This window comes from Thermobia domestica, chromosome 13 (genome assembly GCF_964235325.1).
Source record: "Thermobia domestica chromosome 13, izTheDome1.hap1.1, whole genome shotgun sequence".
In the NCBI taxonomy this organism is placed as follows: domain Eukaryota; kingdom Metazoa; phylum Arthropoda; class Insecta; order Zygentoma; family Lepismatidae; genus Thermobia; species Thermobia domestica.
The window spans coordinates 133,748,824-133,768,595 of record NC_137466.1 but is presented as its reverse complement, the minus strand read 5'-3'; the positions used below and the strand labels follow the sequence as shown (position 1 = coordinate 133,768,595).

The 19,772-nt window shown below is 35.3% G+C and overlaps 1 protein-coding gene across 1 annotated transcript in view; it reads right to left on the bottom strand.

The window, feature by feature from the left end:
- Window positions 1-19,772, bottom strand: part of LOC145667759 (ionotropic receptor 84a-like) — a 61,574-nt gene that overhangs the window by 29,749 nt on the left and 12,053 nt on the right. Inside the window, exons 3-7 of the mRNA XM_081735200.1 lie at window positions 18,224-18,328; window positions 15,979-16,151; window positions 9,446-9,985; window positions 7,248-7,369; window positions 1,303-1,470 (exon numbers count right to left, since the gene is read on the bottom strand). Of these exons, the coding sequence (XP_081591326.1) occupies window positions 1,303-1,470; window positions 7,248-7,369; window positions 9,446-9,985; window positions 15,979-16,151; window positions 18,224-18,328 (1,108 nt within the window). The remainder of the gene's footprint in view (window positions 1-1,302; window positions 1,471-7,247; window positions 7,370-9,445; window positions 9,986-15,978; window positions 16,152-18,223; window positions 18,329-19,772) is intronic.

Here is a 19,772-nt window from a genome sequence, read left to right as displayed (position 1 = left end):
AGTAAATTTGTTATTTTACCGGAAGTGCTTAACCCTCCTGTGGTGCGGATTCTCTTAAAACTGCAGTGCCAGCTTTAACTTCTAGGGGAGCATAGAGAGGGACATAGAAAATATGAGGTAAACTTTCTTTTTGTATACCGAAAAGAATAGTTTTATATACTTTATATACAGGTACATTACAATTAAACATGTCTGGGGAGCAGTCGTGGAGGGTAAAGGTACCCATCAAGAGGTTGGGTGCCTCCTTGCCTTGTCTTGCGTTGTAACTGTCTCTCAAAGCGTCTGGAATAACCGTCTAGCTTGCTCCACCCATGGAACGACCCTGTTTTAGATCATCTTGCAATATCGGCCCTCTTTAAATAGGCCGTTGCTGTCACCCTGCCTCGCCTTCAAGTGATTTTGTTGTAAAATGTATGTGTAGTGGTTGATTTTTTTTTTTTTTTAATGTAGAACATACTCGTACATCTAGCATCACGTTATATCAATCGACATATCTTATTGAGCTGATCAAATATTATTTAGGGTAAATTTTAATGTGTAGTTTTCGAGAAAATCAACAAAAACGAATATTCATGGCGATAAAAAAAATATGAAACGATCAGAGCACAAGAGAATCAAGTTCAATTAGCAAAGTCGTGAAAAAACATCAAGTTTCTACGATACGCTAAAGTACGTGGAAAAGTTAGTACTTTTTTTTTTTTTTTTTTAACAATATCTGAACATGTATTTCTTAAGCTCTGAAAGAAGTTTCAAATAGACATCTTAAAGATGAAATATATAGGCGACTTGATTATCTAGTGCACTGAACACACCATACAGTATGTCATCCGTGACCTACAATAACAGTCTCAAAAATTAATGTGAAACTCATAGTAAAATATATTCCTATCAAATCTTTCATTATAATATCAGCAAGAGGACAGCACACACCAGTGACGATGCCAGAGGGGGAGACAAGGAGGCGGCTAACTCTGTCTCCCAATTGCCCTCCAGACATGATATAAGTCAAGAAATATACTATCCTTTAAGGTATGCAAAAAATAGTTGCCCTCAAAAATGTCTTCGTCCCTCCTCTTGTCCCCCTAAAAGGTAAAGCTGGCGTAGTCACTGGTACACACTATAGTTAATGAGATATAATAACTTAATATTATTATTAGCTCTTAAACTTTAATTTCAAATATAATTCAATTAATATTTAAGTTTTGCGTATTTGCTGTACGTAAAGCACAAAACCTGAAATCGAATACCTCTTTACAGATGAAACAGTTTTCTAAAGGTCTTATACTCTGACAGATAAGGTACCTGAACTTTAGTATTTGTGCTGAGTAGTCAATAAAATCCAGTCTCTCGGGTGTGATATTCAGCGCCGATATTCCCAAATCCACTTTTCTGGAATACACGTCTCCTACCATTCCATCGAAAGATCCATTTCGATAGTATCCCCAGGATTTTATTCTCTTTATCACCATACTGTTCGGGATAAATAAGTTTATAAAATGATATCTGAGAGAAAGCTACACTGAAGGTTCACAACATCTACTATTTTTTGTTATAAAGAAGATGAGAATGACATTGATTTAGGATATATGCTAAACGAGTCAAAGTTGGAATTTTATTATTATAAATCCAAATCATCATATATACAAATCAAAGTAAAAATTTTATTATATTATTTATATAAACACTAAAATAAAATACCGTAAGACGGGGTTACTTTTCACTTCAGGGATAACTTTGCACAAAATATAAAAAGAGTTGCACAGTCCTCTGTCGGTAAAACCATGAACTGTAAAGAGAAAGTTTCAACTGAGCCGTAAGATAGAACATTTAGCTGTATTTTGGATATAATATTGGAGGTTAACATCAGTTCTAATTACCCGGAGAGCAGTGGCGGATCTAGGCCAGGGCCGGGGGGCCTAGGCCCCCCAGCTTTTGAGTGAAACTATTATTTACATATTTCTGAAAGTTTATAGTAAACTCATGATATACCTATCATAGTCTGGATTCTGGCTTTACCCCCCCAGTTTTTACCTTCTAGATCCGCCACTGCCGGAGGGTTTGCTGTAGAGATATGGAAAGCAGTCCCTGTAAAGGCTGACAAAATTTAAAAGATATCACCTACAAGAATTTCCGTCAAAGTTAAGTCAGTTTCGAAGAATACTACTGTGTATAATGGGACTTTGAAACAATAGTTGAAATTGAAGTGTGAAACGTTTTAAAGTCATAAAAAATAAAACTAGGAGAAGGTGGTTTCAGCCTCTAATCGGGGTTACTTTGCACCGGTCCAAAGTAACCCCTTAGATAGGAAATTACTACTGCTGATACATCCTGCCATCTAATTTTAGGTAAATTTCCTATTTAGGTAGCTGTCAGAATAGATTTCTTGTTGGAAAAATAAATTACAAACAGTGGCGGATCCAGAAAAATAGTTTTAGAGGGGCTTCACTCAGAAAATCTTAGTTTTTTTTGTAAGAAATTACTAGATTTTTGTTAGGGGGGGGGGGCTTACGCATAGGAATGATTAACATTAGTTTTTTTTTTTAAATCATTCAATTTGGGTGGGTTCAGTCTGAAAGCCCCAAACCCCGTAAATGTTCCACTGATTACGTTTGGGGTGATATTCTTGGACATAAAGAGCAACCAAGGCAAATCAGTTCACGGGGATTTTTTTATTTCTGTTTCTGAGTTGGCATTTTTGTGGGTCATATGCTAAACTATCAGAATGTGATTCCTGTGACGGTACCAGAAAATAGGGCCTACATAATTTTCTTTACAAATATCGATAATTCATACTTAGTGCTGATTCCGGTAGCATAATTCTAATATCAATATTTGTAGACTACATGCAGTTTTGTGTAGGAAGTTAAATGTATAAATACTGAAGAGAAAACATTGCACAGAAACGTTATGTTCGTATGTGGAACATACTTATTTTTAATGCGGTGCAAAGTATCCTCACTTTTGAGGTAACTTTGCACAAAAGTTTATATTTCAATAACTACAGTCACTCTGAATATTTACTAATGCACTTGCACGAATGTTTTCCGTTAGCTATTATATGTTTAAAATACAGTGTTCTAAATCATTATGTTTCCAATTTACATGCGATTTTCTTTAAAATTCCTTAAATCTTGTATTACGTCTTATGGTGCGTAATACTTTCTGTTTATGGAGCGGAGCCCATCAATGCGGAGCGTGAGTGACCGCCTCATTTGCCCTAACTGCAAGATGGGCTTGGTTTTATAAATTATTATCAACTTTAAAGTTATTGTTTTATAGGCTTGCTGTGTGTATAATCACATAGCGTGATATAAAAATTCGGAAAGGACCTTATTCTGTAATTTCCTTCACAAAATTTGTCAATTCTAACGAAACGCAACACATATAATTCTAGCAGGCCGGTAGCCAGTCCAAAATTCTAAGGGGGATGAAGTTAGGGGGGGCGACCCAACCATATTATAGTTCATCACCATATGATAGTTCATTTGCAACCCTACTGTGAAAATATTAACGGGACAGCAAAAATTTAGGGGGGCCGGCCTCCCTAGACCCCCCTGGATACGGGCCTGAATTCTTGTAATTATAATGCTTATGCCAACTATTGTGAACTAAAGCGCAAAGTTCACAATACGCTGACGCAAACCGATATGAAGCCTAATGAGACCTAATTATTTCTTTCGTTTCAACTGGTGTTAACTAGTTCCATGTTTGCTCGCTAGGGTGCTAGTTTTGCAAGGACTATAGCTCAGGAGAGTAATGCTCCCGGAAGTAGGAACGAAAAACACAGTTCTGATTGGTTGGCATTATCCATTTCTTGCCACTATCGGGCTTCGTGGCCGAGTGGGCTAGCACTATATGCCAGTAACAAAAAACTCTTTTGGCGTGAATTCAAACCCGGCCCGAGGATTTTTTTTTACATTTTTATAGCATTTTTTAAATTAAAATAATATGAAAATAATACTCAAAAAAGTGATTTACTTACTTTTGTGCAGATAAGTAGTAGTAGTAGTAGGAACGGGTTAGAAGCCCCGTAGGGCTTGTTTTGTTCCCCTTGTACTCCATGATATAAATTTTGTGACCAACTTAAAACAGCTGGATAGGATAGCGCGTAAAACAGCTGGCTAGAGTAGCACGCGAAAAAACGTACTTCCGGGAGCATTACTCTCCCGAGCGGGTCATGTTTTGCAAGATGACAGAGAAATTGGAAGTTATATGGGTAATGATACAGCAGCCATTTTGTAGGTATATGGGAATTGTTTCGGACATTTTCATTGGCTAATTTTCTGTTTCTGCATTTTTCATTGCTCATTCAACTTTGGATTGGAGAATGAATTGTCATTGTATCGTCTGACTCTCCTCTTATTTCTCTAAATTATCTCTCTGTTTTCAGGTACTGGATATTTCCTTTTTTTCAACAATAATCTCTTTCTTATAATCACTGCTATCAGCTAGTTGACAGTGAATAATCAGTTCCTCTAAACGAATGTCAATTATGTTAGACTGTCTTCTATCTAGAAGCAGTGTTTCTTTCAGAAACAATGTTCCCGGAGCACACTTAGTATTCTGGGGGGGGGGGCACTGCTGGTATTACGTATTCTATTTATTATTATATTATAGACGTATTATTTTGGTCTCCTCCGAAGGGATCACTCTCAAAGCTCCGTTCCCTCAAAAACATGTTTGGAAGAAACACTGTAGAAGACAAGGGCTATAATGCAAAAAAAAAAAAAAAAAAAAGACTATTCTCATTATAACAACTTTATGTCTTGTGAAAAGTTCTGTCAACTGCAGCAATCATTTAGAATAATCCTCTGTTTAGCACATGTAGACACGAATATAATTTTCGTTCATCTATCATCCCGAATGTAATGGAAAAATGATGGTATTACGTATACAAGTTTTGATTCAATATTAATTGAGAACATAATGAGTATTATTGCCCTTGGCCAGGGGAATCAGATTCGATTCAAGGTTAGCAGTACATGTGATTCAGTTATCATAAGTTTCAACACAATCTGAGCCCCATGATGTGGGGAAAATGATCGATAAAAGTGGGAAAATGAGCGTCTTATATACTGTATTTATACTAGCTGAAATTCCCATTCTTCGCATGGGGACTGTATCTTGGAAGTGAACACCTGTTGGAGTATCACCATTCATTTTAGCGACCGCGAAAACTATTGATTTGACACTAATATCGGTCATTTAGGATTTTTTTCATATGTCTCGGTACCCTCCCCCAGCAGATGACCCCCGGCCCGCGTACAATGCTAGCTGAATTTGCAAGTCATCACTAATGGAAGTGTCACCATTGATCTCAGCGACCGCGAAAACTATGGATTTGACACTAATATCGGTCATTTTGGATTATTTTTACATGTCTCGGTTCCACCCCCCCCCCTCCGGTTAGATTAGATTAAAGATATTGGAGATGCAAGCAACCACATCAAATGAAACGTGTGAATTTCAGGAGAGATAATCTGACTGCTAATATAATATCCTACAGAAAGCTCTGCTGGATTTTGAAAAGAGATAAACTTCATAAAATAAGCAAGTTAATTGAACGATGTTGTTTGACCATCGACACACTGTTTTTTTTCCTTTACATATATATATATATATATATTGCTGCATGAGAATGGGTTGGGGAAATATGTCTATTGGGGGAAGTTTCTAAATGGTATGAATGTGCAAAGATCTATTTTGAATTATATTAAAATTTATATATGATTTACTCATTATTACCCAGGCCATACTATTAGGGTAGGAAAATGGAATTTAGATAGAATACTCTCTCCTCTTCTCACGGAAGCAAGAGATAAGAAGGGATTTTTCTTTTTTAAAAAAAGAAAAAAAAACATACCTTAAGGAGGGTAAAGGGAGCATTTCCTCCCCGAAGGTTTGAGTATCTTTTGAATCACTGAAAATGGAGAAATCAAACTCGACATATAGATTCTTCATTAAAAATAAGAAAGCACCTCTTTCAATGATTTCAATTCTCTATGTCAATGTGAGAACTCGCTGGAGGTGTGAAATTCAACTTCAAGGAATAATAATAATAATAGAAAAGTCTTAAAGGGAAAACGTGTTTCAGCGGTTTTTAAAATTCCACTCATAGGGGTGTGGAAGTGGTCATTTCTCTAATATCCAATTTTGCATTTCTTTATTACGAAAGAATCGAATGTGGGGAAAGTTGGAGGTGTGAAACTTGATATGCAAACTATTAATTAAGAAGAAGGGAATACATCCTTTTAGCATCTTTGAAAATTACGCTTCTAGAGGCCATAGGGGCAATTTCTATAATATGCAAATTTCTGGTTTTATATTTATTACACTTTATTATTCCCATGGGAAAAACGGGCACTTTTGCTAGTTGTATAATAATTAAATAGTTCTCAGAAAAGAAAACGTGAAGGGTATACGTTAATAAATTAATAAGTACATACAAAAAATGTAGATTAGTAAGCTTATGTTTCTTCGACAATTCCATCATGTTTGAAGGTTTAAGGTGCATGCAATTTATATAATATATTTTGGTGAAACAATCAAAGTAGATATGATTTAAACTTGTAATCTAAAAAATAAGTATTGATGAAAATCAATTCCACAAATATAATAATTACGTGTTATTCCTAGACTGTATTTATGGTAAGATATTTATGAAAAAAAAAATAACATGTTTTCTATTATGAAATTCAATAATTAGGGTATGAATGCTAAATTATGTATAGTAAATTTTTCAATACACTCTCAACATATTTTTATCATTCCTATTCTCGCTATTTTAGATTACTATAACTATTTTTGTAGATAATTATTCTGTATTTCAGTGTGCACGAGCGTTTTGTTCTTTTGACAGTTTAACCATGAAATTTGACGTATGTTGATAATTGTAACTTTTTACAATTCAATAATTGTCTTTTCCGTACATTTCAAGTGAAATGTCTATTTTAAGTGTATCGCATTGCGTAAAATAGTCATTAGGTTCTCATGTCTGAAAAGTCTAAAGACACGATGCATAAAGATTGAAAGCCAATAACGTAAGTATCTGCATAATGTCAGTGATGTATTACCAGTTGGTTCTAGTTGCATTCTTTTAACCAAACTAAACTTATCAATATCAGTTATATGTTATTGTATACCTATTGTATACCTAAAAAACATTACTCTTTAGTATGTTTTTAAGAAATTATATTTTCAATTATGTATTTAAAAAAGTCTGTATAAAAAACCGTAACTTTCCTTACCTGAAATTCATCTTATGTGACAAATAAGTTGCTATTGCGTTATTAAAGCAGGCCATGGGACAGTGACTTCTAGTCCTCAAATCTGTTAAATCTTGACACAGATACTTGTATCCTTTCGGAATCTGAATGGAAGTAATTTTTTAAACATAAATAAATAAAATTATCATAATTTTCAAACTAATATTTTAAGCTCATTGGATATAGAATTAGTTCATTGGATATAGAATAATAATATTGCATGTTATCAATATACGACTTATTATCCTACTTATATTTTGATCAATTTCTATTGAGGTTATACACCAATCAGCCAGAATATTCTTATCATTTATCTATTATCTGGTATGTCCACGTTGGCTTGCAGAACAACAACATTGCAATTTGGTATGGAAGCAACGAGACTTTGGCAGATAGATGAAGGCAAAGCGCACAAATCTCACTTAATTTCAAAGTCCGTAATGAATTCCGATATGGCATTCAACGACATCCCAAAAGTGTTCAATTGGACTATGATCAGGTGAGTTTGGGCGTCATCGCAACAATTGAAATTCACCATTATGCTTATCGATCCACTGCAGCATAATTTAGGCCTTATGACAAGGAGTGTTATCCTGCTGAAAGATGTCATTTCCAGCTGGAAATACGGACTGTCATCGTCCTATTCTGCAAATCTCAAACAGTTATTCCCCTGGAAGATAACGGATTCTGACACGGCCACCAATGTGATGAAGGGAGTATCGTGATTAAGCGGACCATGCAACTTTGTACCATTGTTCGGCTGCTGAATGTCGATGGACACGTGCCCATTCCAGTCGAAATTGACAATGCTATGAGGTTAAGATGGTACGCGTGTTGAACGTCGACTGTGGAGACCCATATCTAACAGTGTATTGTGAACTGTGTCTTTAGACACACTTGTGTTGTGTCCACTGGTAAAGTCTGCTGTTAATTGTGCCACACTTTGGACCCTATTGTATTGTACCAACCTTGACAGTCTACTACTTTAAGTATGTCTAAAGAAAATAACTTTCATTCCTGAATTTCTTGATGCTGCTCTTTTGTTTTCTTATTTATATACACTACATGCATTGGAGTAATATAATATGATATGATCTATGAGTTTCAATGTCTACTACACGTACATAATACACGACGAAATGACTCTAACTTAAGTATTAGATGCGCGTACAATCTGAGATATTTACGTTAAATTCACAAGACCAATTCTTCTCGACTAACTGTAACTGATATCATAATGACAATGAAACGATATGTGATGAGTGATAATGATAATGATAAATAGTGAAATAATGAACGACAATGATGAAGTAATGTTTCGAATGGTATTTACGTGTGTATTTGATATAACTGTGCCTGTTGTTTTTATATGTCTCTCGTATGCTACATCTTTTGCATTATGCTTCTTATTTCGTGAGATATTTGTCGATGTATTTACTGATCACGAATATCTATATACTATTGGTTATGACTTTGTATGACATAGGCGTAAACTCTTAAATTTTTCAATACCTATCAGTATTTATAAGATAACTTATAATGTTTTGTATTCTAGTTATTTTTAGCAAATCCATTAGATCAGAAGTTACAAAACAGGGGGCTTACCCTGGTAGGCGTGAAAGACAATCAAGCTAAGTCTTTCAGAATAATGATTGACAAGACTCAGGATGTCATTTTGAATGATCAAAATAGAAGTCTCAGGGTAGAATCAGAATTTGTAGAAGTAAAGAGAATATTCACCAAATAATAACGCAAAATGTCTGCACTCCTGGACAGAATACTACTTTGCATTCGTGAGTTTTTCACCCTAGAAAGTGTTTGTATGTTACTGCACTCTGCTCACTTGCCAAATCTATGCACCTGTGATTGCTTTCTTTTCACCAAATTAAAAGCACCATTGAAGGATCATTTTCTTTGAAGATGTTTCTACTATCAAGAATGCATTGGTGAGAATTTTAAACACCCATACAATCTAAGACTTCCAGTAACCCACTGTGTATATTTCAGAGAAGCACATTCGCTCTGCATTAAACATTCAGGTTAGCATATTTTTGTTATTGAATAAGTGGGTATACAAAATGATATACTTTTCTCGTGACTGCATGTCAGTCCTGAGTTATACATAAATTAATACATAATATGGAAATCTACATAAAAAGTAATAAATAATCCTTACTTACCACTAACTCCACTGAAATATTTTCTTTATGCATGTTAGCTCTTCTGCGAATGGTAGAGTCATTTAGATATATTTTTAGTTCTTTCTTCTTGTCCCAGCTACCCATGTAAGTTACATTTACACTTGTATATTCTCTTAATTTATACGCATCCAAAAGACAAAATTTATCTGAATTAACAATCACAGCAACTACAACTTCACTGTTCAATAATATATCAAAATGATCGAAAACTGCTTGTACAGGGATAATCATGCTTTCACAGTCGTCTCGGGTCAGGGATCGTCTATTTCTTCGTTCCATTTGCTGTGAATGCATGCTGGGAATATCTTCTTCGCAGATATCTAAATATGGAGGCAGCATGGTAGTTGTTCCGCTTGTATTCATTACACTAAAAGATGAAAAATAATTTGGAAACTGGTCGGGCATAATAGAAGTTAGTGCATTTTGTTTTTTACAACTCTTTTCATTGTACTTGGGTACTGTGCTGTTGAAAAATATCAACCAGTGATTTCTAACGTTGAAATGCTCATTTCTTGATGCCTGTGAAAGGAAATTAATTTATTTAAGAATTCTGTATATTTAACGAATAAATAATATTCCGTAGTGTTCAGCAGAGAGTATAAAAGAAATAAATATTGCATAATGATTTATGCAGATTTAATTGTATACACAGAAAATACTGTAACCAGTATTTTTTAAAAATCAATCGTTATGAAGATAATTTACTTCTTATACCATATTTCTTAAGATTATTGTATTATAAGGGGAAGAAAGGTAGAAATAACAAAAATCAACGAGAAATAATTAGAAGTTTCCGAAATGTGAATACCGAGAGCAAAAAAGAAAGGAGAAAAAATAACCAACCAAGAGAGCATTAGCAAAAGATGGGGAGTGGAGAGCAAGGTAAATAAAAAAAGAAAAAGAAGGAAACGAAACTATTTAGACATCATTTGGATAGAAGTAATCTTATTAGGGATAGACCGAAGTTGGAAAGATGTGTGTTAAAGAAGATTGTAATTGAGAAAATAAAATGAAAATAAAGGGATTAACGATGAGGTTTTCAGGTATTTCCACTAAATTGACTAGGATCTGTATTTCTTAGCAGCACATTTGGTAAGCCCTGCTTAGGCAAATGGTCGGCATGGTAGGGAATTGGTTGGAAAATTCGTTGGTCCAATGAAGGTTAAAATACTTACGTTGGCCAACCAACATTTTCCTGACATCTATCCATTAGTTTCAATTTTTCACTTCAAATCACAGTTTTTCCTCTTTCGTATAAGATATGTTGACATTGAGTTTGTTGGCCAATCTACTCAAAACGGCTGATTTCAATGCAAGACCAACATTGATAGGTAGTTAACCTATTGTTTCCCACTTACTGTTTCACTTGCTGCCTGAGTTACTTGGATAGAGCCTGAAAGTTTGTCGATTTGCGGCAGATAACCTATCACTGATGCACATCATTTGTGATGATAATTCATTTAAAATCCTTTTAGTCAATGATACCATAAGTGTAGCATAATGAAAAAGAAAACTATTTAATTTTCTTGGATAATTCTTGAATGCCATACAGTGCAAGATACATTTTCCTTTTCTATTGTTACGTTTTGTAGTTGGGAACAATATTGAAGTTCAAAACACTCTCAATTAATGTCTAGTCAAAAAAAAAAAAAAAAAAAAAAACTGTAGTGTAGCTTGGTTTTGAGATAAAATGTGTTATTTGAACACCATATTGAATACTTAAAAATAGCTGAGAGTTATAACAATTTCTACGAGTATTTAAATATGGTAATAAAAAGATTCCATTTGCAACATTACAATATTGCTTCTGGAATACGAACGCCCCAAAGCTCGAACAATTTGGAATAGGAACGAAAAATTCTAGCAAATTTGACCCCATAATACGAGCACTGCTTTGGAATCCAAACATCCACCTTGTTTTTAGTACGTGCTTGCATATATATTTCACTTGTGCTTGGGCATATTCTTTTTATTCAGTTGAGTTGAGTTGATTTTGAGTTTAATGTCCCTTTCAGCAACGATGCTATATGAGAAGTGGACTTACTGATTAACGTGGAATCTGAACCGTATAAGGTCCCGCCGGGAATCGAACATTTATTTTTACTTGTGTTTACGAATGATTTTTATTATCTGAATGCTGCCTTAAACCAATAGAACTTTATTCTAGTAGTATATGTATGAATTCGTGTAATAAATAGCATAATCTTGATACCAGATAATGTTGGTTGAAATAGCAAGAATTAGTCTGAGCAATTTTGAAATAGTTATTGAAGCTTGTATACACAATGGTCTATTTAATTTTCGTCTTTCATTGATTTCTTCCTAGTATCAATTCGACGTAACGCACCAGATCCGGATTAAGCTTGGCATGGTGCTAGATCTTGACCTACTACACAACCTTGTGAAATACTATGATGTCCAGGATTTGATTCTCGAGTTATGGGCCATCAATTTTGGACTTGAACTTAGCTACATTTTTTCCAAATACTTTCCCCCCTGAAATATGATGAAAGTTAGTTTAAGGTTAGGAATTACAGTCCATTTCTGGACTTTCGGCATGCATGCCCTTCTTACCCAGTCTCGTATAAGGGATGATGTCCCTCGGGGATCACACAGCTCAGACAATTGGAGAGAAAGAAAGTGACGGGGAAGGAAGGAAGCGGTCTGGGACCATTACGTTAGGTATAATCCTGACATTTGTCTGGTGTGAATGAGGAAATCCCAGCAAAACCGTACTCAGGATTGCTGGTCAGAAAAGGTGTTACAATTTTTCGACCGAGTGTCGTCACCAGGAATTGATCTCGGGACTATTCGTATCAAAGGCGAGAGCGTTAACGACAAATGTTGACTTCCACGCGAAAGCAACGTAAACGTTTAGCAGATACATGAGAATATTTTTTAATGTTAAATTTTGTGTCCTTACTTGTAAATGATATTAACAACTTATTATGCAGGTTATAGAGAAAATGCAATTGAAATCCTTAAGCAATAATTAAAAGATCTTTTATTTTCCTCAAAACGTGAAACAGTCCTGTATGTACTTCAGAAATATTTTCCCTTCTTCTTTCAAAATGTATTGCGAAAGATTGAAAATTTTTCGCATATTTCAAACCAGTCGGCACTCAAAACTCTATGATTTCAGTAGAGTTATAAGTTTCACCGAATGTGGATAATCAATTTTAGACACAAACTCTTTGTTTTCAATTTAAATTTCTTGCGTAGTGCTCTCAAACGGATCGGGTTTACCCGACCTGACCCGTGACCGGACCCGACCCTACTCGAGTCGGGTCAACTCGGGACGGGTTACGGTTCGGATCGGGTCGGGTTATTCGGGTCAGCTCGGGTCGGGTTGTCGGGTCTGGTCAATCGGGTCAGCTCGGGTCGGGTTGTCGGGTCTGGTGAATCGGGTCAGTCGGGTCAGTTCACTTTGGTCAACTGAGTTTAGGTTGAGCTTAAATTCGGCTGGAGTCGAAAGCTGCTGTTTTTCACTAGTTGCCTAATTAAAAATAGCAATTTTCAATTGATTTTATAGAAGCCATAAATCTATTTTGAATACTTGCAGCTAGTGTTTTTATGGTAAATGTACTTTAATTTTTACTTTAATTTTTAAATGTGGAAGATTGATTTTACCAATCGACTGTAATATTAATATCTACGCCAATATGGAGTCCGGATTTAGAACAAAACTAGAAGTTGTTTAAGCAATTCCAAAAGAAAGATTGGATATGGACACCAAGCCCAAGCTCGGCTGCGGTAGCTCAGTGGTAGAGAATTCATATCTGGTGCATGGTGTCCATGGTTCGATCCCAACTTGTGCTAAGTGGGCTTTGTGGTGGAGAAACGCCGTGTAGTGTTTTTTCTCAAGGTTCTCCTGTTTCCTCCCACTTTCTTCATTCCACCATAGCATTCATTTCTCATGGTCACCGTATCCCTTAGCCTCGGTGCAGAATCAAGGGACCTTAAACTGAATATTTAATTTGATTTCACCAAGCCCAAGAAGATCGATACAAGAATAAGATAAAGATTGGATATGCAAGACGAATTGCATAGTAATCTTGCTCTTGGCCTTGTTTTGGTGATCACGAAGTAACGATGAGCATATTTTCTTGCTTTCCGTATAGTATGAAAGACAATCAAATTCATACTTGGTCTTCATTTGTACCGATGAGGCGAGCATTGTTGGCTCTTGTATAGCATGAAAGACCACCAAGACTACGAAATGCCGGACCAAGACTTGACTGTGCAAGACAAAGAATAAGACGCAGTATTGATGTCCAAGACCCAGGGCGCAAATTGTTTGAATTTCATTTGTTGAGCTGAAAGTGATTAAATAAAATTAGTACTTTATAATTAATTATCATACTGTATTTTTAAATTTTAAATTACAAAATTCATATTATGTATCTTCTTACTTGCAACTATATATACTGTAAAATACGTTTTAATTGCCGAGAAAGAAAAATCAAAGTGGCGCGGGTCCCGGAATCATAAGAATCTATTTTGGAATGAAAGTTGAAGGGTTGGAAAAAATCACAGGTGTTCTCCCGTTTCCTCAACCCTTATTATTGTAGTTAAACGATTTCCTTTTGTCTCCGCCAAGGGACTCTTTCTTTGCCATGTAAAAATTTTATCTTGAAGCTACTGCCTTCTAAGAAGACCCCCTGCTGTTCGAGCAGGTGAGAACACTGACCTTGAATAAAAATTTCGTCACATAGAACTAAAGCAAGAAAACAATAAATTTCTCCCACGTCGGACACTGGTATCAGTTATAAAAAGAAATAACCAAACATCAAAAGTGCCAAATATTTATTAAGATGCATATACAAATCCCCCGCTTGATCTAGCTAGTGGTTAATGTGTAAGACTTCGGTACACGTGGTCCGGGTTTAATTCCCAATGGGAGTGCATTTTGGCGTTCACCCAGTGTGTTCACCATAGTGCTCTCCAACGGGTCGGGTCAGCTCGGGTCGTGTTACGGATCGGGTCGGGTCGGGTCAACTCAGGTCGCGTTGTCGGGTCGGGTCAGCTCGGGTCGGTCTTCAACCCGACCCGACCCGTTGAGAGCACTATTCTTGCGTTAAGGAACACGTACTTTCTAAACTAATCCATTGGAGATAAGTGAAAACTAAATTAATTAATAATGAAATAGGAAAGCTCATATCCATGGTACAGACAAGTGTTCTTCGTGAACTGTACCCCATCTGGTGCGTGGAGCTGAAACACAGTGGTGGTTCACTATTAATTTTCATATGGTTTCCAGAAGTATCAAAGTCTGCAGCCTATTGAACCACTGAAATTCCATAGAAAATGAAGTTGGAATCGGCACATCAAAAATATTTTAAAGATCACATCTCGTAGTCTTCATGAAGAAAAGAACACGAAGTGGAGCATTACAATTTCCAGAGCCATGCAAAAATTTTATCTTGAAAGCAAACTCCGTACTACGTGTGGAGCAGTAGAATGACAACGTGGAGTGAACTGAGAAGACAGTGATAGTGTAATATGGATGATGTCTTCGGTTTTCAAATAGAACAAATTGTTGGTATTGGGTTATATGATGTGAGCGTGACGAAAGTGGAGAGTATGTTGAGAGTGTCCCTGTGTCGCGAGAGATAGTGACCAAAGTGATGACGGTCTACAAAACTCACGGCAAGCCACGTCTGAGAAAAGGAACAGCGGTTGGAAAAAATTATTCAGAATCATCGTATGATTGTTTTCAAGTTGCAGAAGAACAGCTAATTGTTTCGATAATCACAATCTGCCTCGAGTTACATAACATGAACATTCATGGTCAAGTGGCACGGCCGATCACGCTGATACAGGGCCATAAAAAGGTAATATGGCTCCAATGGTACCACAAACATGCAACATGGACGCTGATGACTGGAAACGTGTGGTATGATCGGCGATATGATATGACGATGGATCGTTTATATGTGGCGTACGATCGGCAGTGTCTTCACCCAACTTTGAAATATAGTGGCGGTTCTGTGATGTTGTGGACCTCAATATCGCGGTTTTAAGTGGATCCTATATTGACGCTTACCAGTCGCGTCACTACCTGTGATTATGTCGCAATTTTAGGGGAACATATTCATCCTATGGTGAATATGTTGTTTCCGCTCTAGGACAATAAAAACACCATCTATACAGCTGGAACTGGTACAGCGTTTGAAGAACATCGGGATATATTTGAACACCTCCTCTGGCCCACCCAATCTTTGGACCTGAACATAATTGAACGTCTGTGGTTCGTTTCGGAGATACGAGTCCGACGCAGATTTTCGCCTCTTTCCTGTCTTACTCACTTAGGAAAGTGATTGATGCACACAGAATGGAGTTATATTTTATCTACTACCATTAATGTCCTCTTTTTCATTTCACATCCCATCAGAACTTTCTGACAACGAAAGGTGATCCAACGTTTTCTAAGTGTTTCTATTAAGATGATACGTATATCTATGAAAGTGTTAGCAAGGATAATTCTTTAATATTATTAAAAGAAGCTATACCTTTTCAAGTATATCTAAACTTCTTGCGCAGGACATATCTAAAATCACACCAGCCTTATAATAGATTGGGAATGCAGAGTCAGGGATATTGTAATCTTCGTCTAGCAGATACTCGTAATGGACACTTGTCATCATGCCATTTTGTGATAATACTAGCACCAAGTCTTTCACACCTGTAAGATACGAAAGACTGAAATAGTGTTACAGTACAAATAAATAGTTCTAATTTTTATTAGAAAGCACTATTACTTTCTCTCACTTGCTATGTTACATGTAGACTTAAGAAGTAAGAAAACGTTTCTTACTGTTGAAGTAAGTGAAGCTTCATTTGTTAGAGTCTAAATTAGTATGTTATTTGTATTATTTTAATATTGTGAAAGTGTAAAGTAGGGGCCTAACTCAAATTTGTTCAGGGAATACTTATGAGCTTACGGTAATAAGTAGGTTTAAAATTACCGCCGGAAGTTCCCCATGTTCTACATGGTGCATAAGCCAATTTTATTTATAAATAAGTATTTCAATGCACATAATGTCTTTTAAATACTCCACATAGAACCAGTGATTGTGATAATGAATCCACGGACCCTATGATGCGGGGAGAGCCCCCTCACGTTATAGAAATCAATTCGCATAGGGCTTGTATTTAAGAATGTGGGAAGAGCTCAGGAGTCAGTTTCACAGCTAATGCGTAAAGCACATATTTTAAAGCTGCCTTGTGGCTATATAGATAGCGCACTCGCCTTTAGCGTGAGAGATTCGGGTTCGGTTCCCAGTGGGTGCTCATATGCTTCGAGTCTCATGTTGGGCTGTAAGTGCACGTGAACGGGGTGCTAAAATTCAAATCCATGCATCTAATACAAATTTAATTGCGAACAGTTATAAAAGAAATCACTAAAATACATCATAATACACACTAAAATACTGCACTTTATAATAGATACAACTTTTCATTATAACTAAAATGTCCAACGATTATTTTTTCGTTATAGCCTTGTTAGAGCGCACTATTTTATAAGAAGCCCACTCGTGCCAATACTTATGCATTCTAAAAGCACTACAGTATTCACTAATCTTTTTAAGTTTTTAACCTTTGAGTACATGTATAATTATTCTCCTGTATGTTTATCCAGATTATTTGTATGGCTAGTATTAAAACTAAACCACCATTTTCCATAAAATTCATAAAATTGTATCATATTGCACATATCAAATAATTCTCGGTGAAAGCTCGTGTGGTTTGGATCACACGTTCACGTCTCATATAGCCTAGCTGCTAAAAGGGACATTAAACTCTAATCAATCAATTAACTTATCCAATAAGTACTTCAAACATCATTTGATGTATTTCGTGTCCTATGTGTGAAATGTTAAAAAATAAACATACCTACATAAGTAATTAGGTCTTTGCTATTTAATGAGTTTATATCAATAAAAATCACTTTAACTCAATAAAACTGTTTAAGTTTGCATTCCCTTCAACTTGGTCACTCACAAATCTGCGGAACTTCATTATACTTTATTTCTACTTTAGAAACTTGTAAAGTAACTAAAGGTATCTAACTTAAACAAGTTTTACTCGAGTTTGTATTCTGACCATTTTTTTGTACTGATCTAATTTAACATAAAATGTTATAAAATGGCAAATCGTCATGTGTTGGTTACAGATTACATTTGCGGAAACATTGCATCATCGATGAAGTACGAACTTGCCAAGAACGATGATGTGCACAATGCATGTTTGACTAATAAACAACTTCCTAGTGTTGAGACTCCCACACAAATTACACAGGCCTTTATAAATACTAAAATAAAATACAATTTCTTAGCATTAGACAAACCCTTTGTTCTTTAGTTGTTATAATTGTTTAAGTTTTACAAAGCCAACAGTGTTAAAGGATCTAGATAGGCAACTATTATGATTTCCTATCTTACGGTTAACCTACTATATTGGTTCAACAATTTTTGCTGCTGAGGATATTCCGCCTATGTAAGGTCTTGGCTTCACTATTCTTTATGTTCTGACTATTCTTTTCTATTTTAAAGCAGAATCTTCGTTTGGGGTTCCAGGGGGCAATTTCCTCTCTCCGAGTTTGAGATTTACGTACACGCTAATCAATAGAATAATTATATACCATACCAATAAAATAAAAGTGAAATTCTAATTACTCATTATATCATAGGGCCTTGCCCCTTCCTCTCCTTAAGGGAAATCTGAATAACGCTACTGATCCAAAAGAGAACTTACTTTTGGTGTCCCAACATATGAAAGCCGTAACCTGTGTCACTCCCTTGGATGCAAAGAAATCAATTGTTAGTTCCATTTTCCGTTGATGTTGTGTGTTTCCAAACACTGAAAAGCTCAGTACAAAAAACACTATTCTTAATATAAAATTCATAATTAAATCCCTTTGTTTCTTTAGAAAGAAGCAAAAGCTCGATTCTCTTTCAAGTTGTTTGCACTAAGACTTAAATAATGAATCCCCAGTCCAATCCTATCTATGAAACTACGGATCGAAAACAGTTGCAATATGTTATACCTCAACCAACGTGTGTGAGAAACTTATTCGTCAGAACTAAAACAAGAAGTTGGGGAAATAGGTGAATCATAATGACGCATGTGGAATATCATTTGTCACATTACAAACTAAAAATTCAGAAAGAAGCTTGCAATGAATGTCTTACAGTACAAAGACATTTTGACAGCTGTCAGACATGATATTATAAACCTATAATACTATAACCCGCTTGTGAAAGGAAGTTATTTGACAACAACCGTGTCTCACTGACGAAACAATTATTTATTAATTTTGTCCTTTTTACCATACAATTAAGAGGGTGCATGTAATAAGTAATTGACATTTCTTCGTAAGTTTTATTGAGAGCATATCGCTGTTAAATTATTCAACAAATTATGTCAAAATTTCAAAAATGAAAGGAAAAAGAAACTTTCCAAATGAGTCAAAATGAATGAATCTTTAGTACAGGTAAAAGATAGAATTAATAAAATTATAAACATAAAAAAATCCGGACCAAGATTAATACATGCTCATTACTCATACTATTAAGTTCCAAGTAATCGAAGATACAAATAAGTATCACTATTGGAAATTTAAACACCTTATCAAAAAAGGTGAATTATATGTAAAAAAAATCCTAAGAGAGCGACTAACCGACAGAACAACGCCCAGGCTAGATCCTTTAAATTAAAAACTTGAATATTTTTAGAGTGCATAGGATTTGTGACGTAAGGTACCGGTAAGGAAAGATTTTTCAAAATTGGGTGAGAATGGGGTGAAGGGAGTGGTAATTATAATATTTCAGAATCTCTGCAGGTTAAAGACACAATATTTGATATTTAAATTTCTTATTTAAAATAATAAGACAGTCGAGAAAGAAAAACTGACCGGGATTCCAATTATTATAATAAGATAGCCATATCTTGGAATCTCTCAAGATTAGGAACATAAAATCTCGTATTTGGTCTCTCATTTAAAATAATTATTAAGGCCCGGATTTGCATGTGAAAATATATTTTTTTAAACACATACAAGCCCAAAACAAAGTTTATTATCCCAATTTAGGGTCTGCAATTGTAAATTACAAATTTTATTTCACATAAAAATAAATATTTTCTGAAAAAAGTTATGTAAATAAATATTTTGGACATTTTTATAATAAATACATATTTTTAATAATTTTTCATTATTTGATTCTAAATTTCACAACGAATTGTTCTTTTCTATCTCTCGAAGGAAATTAATATCGGGAAAAGAATAGGTTACATAATGATATGC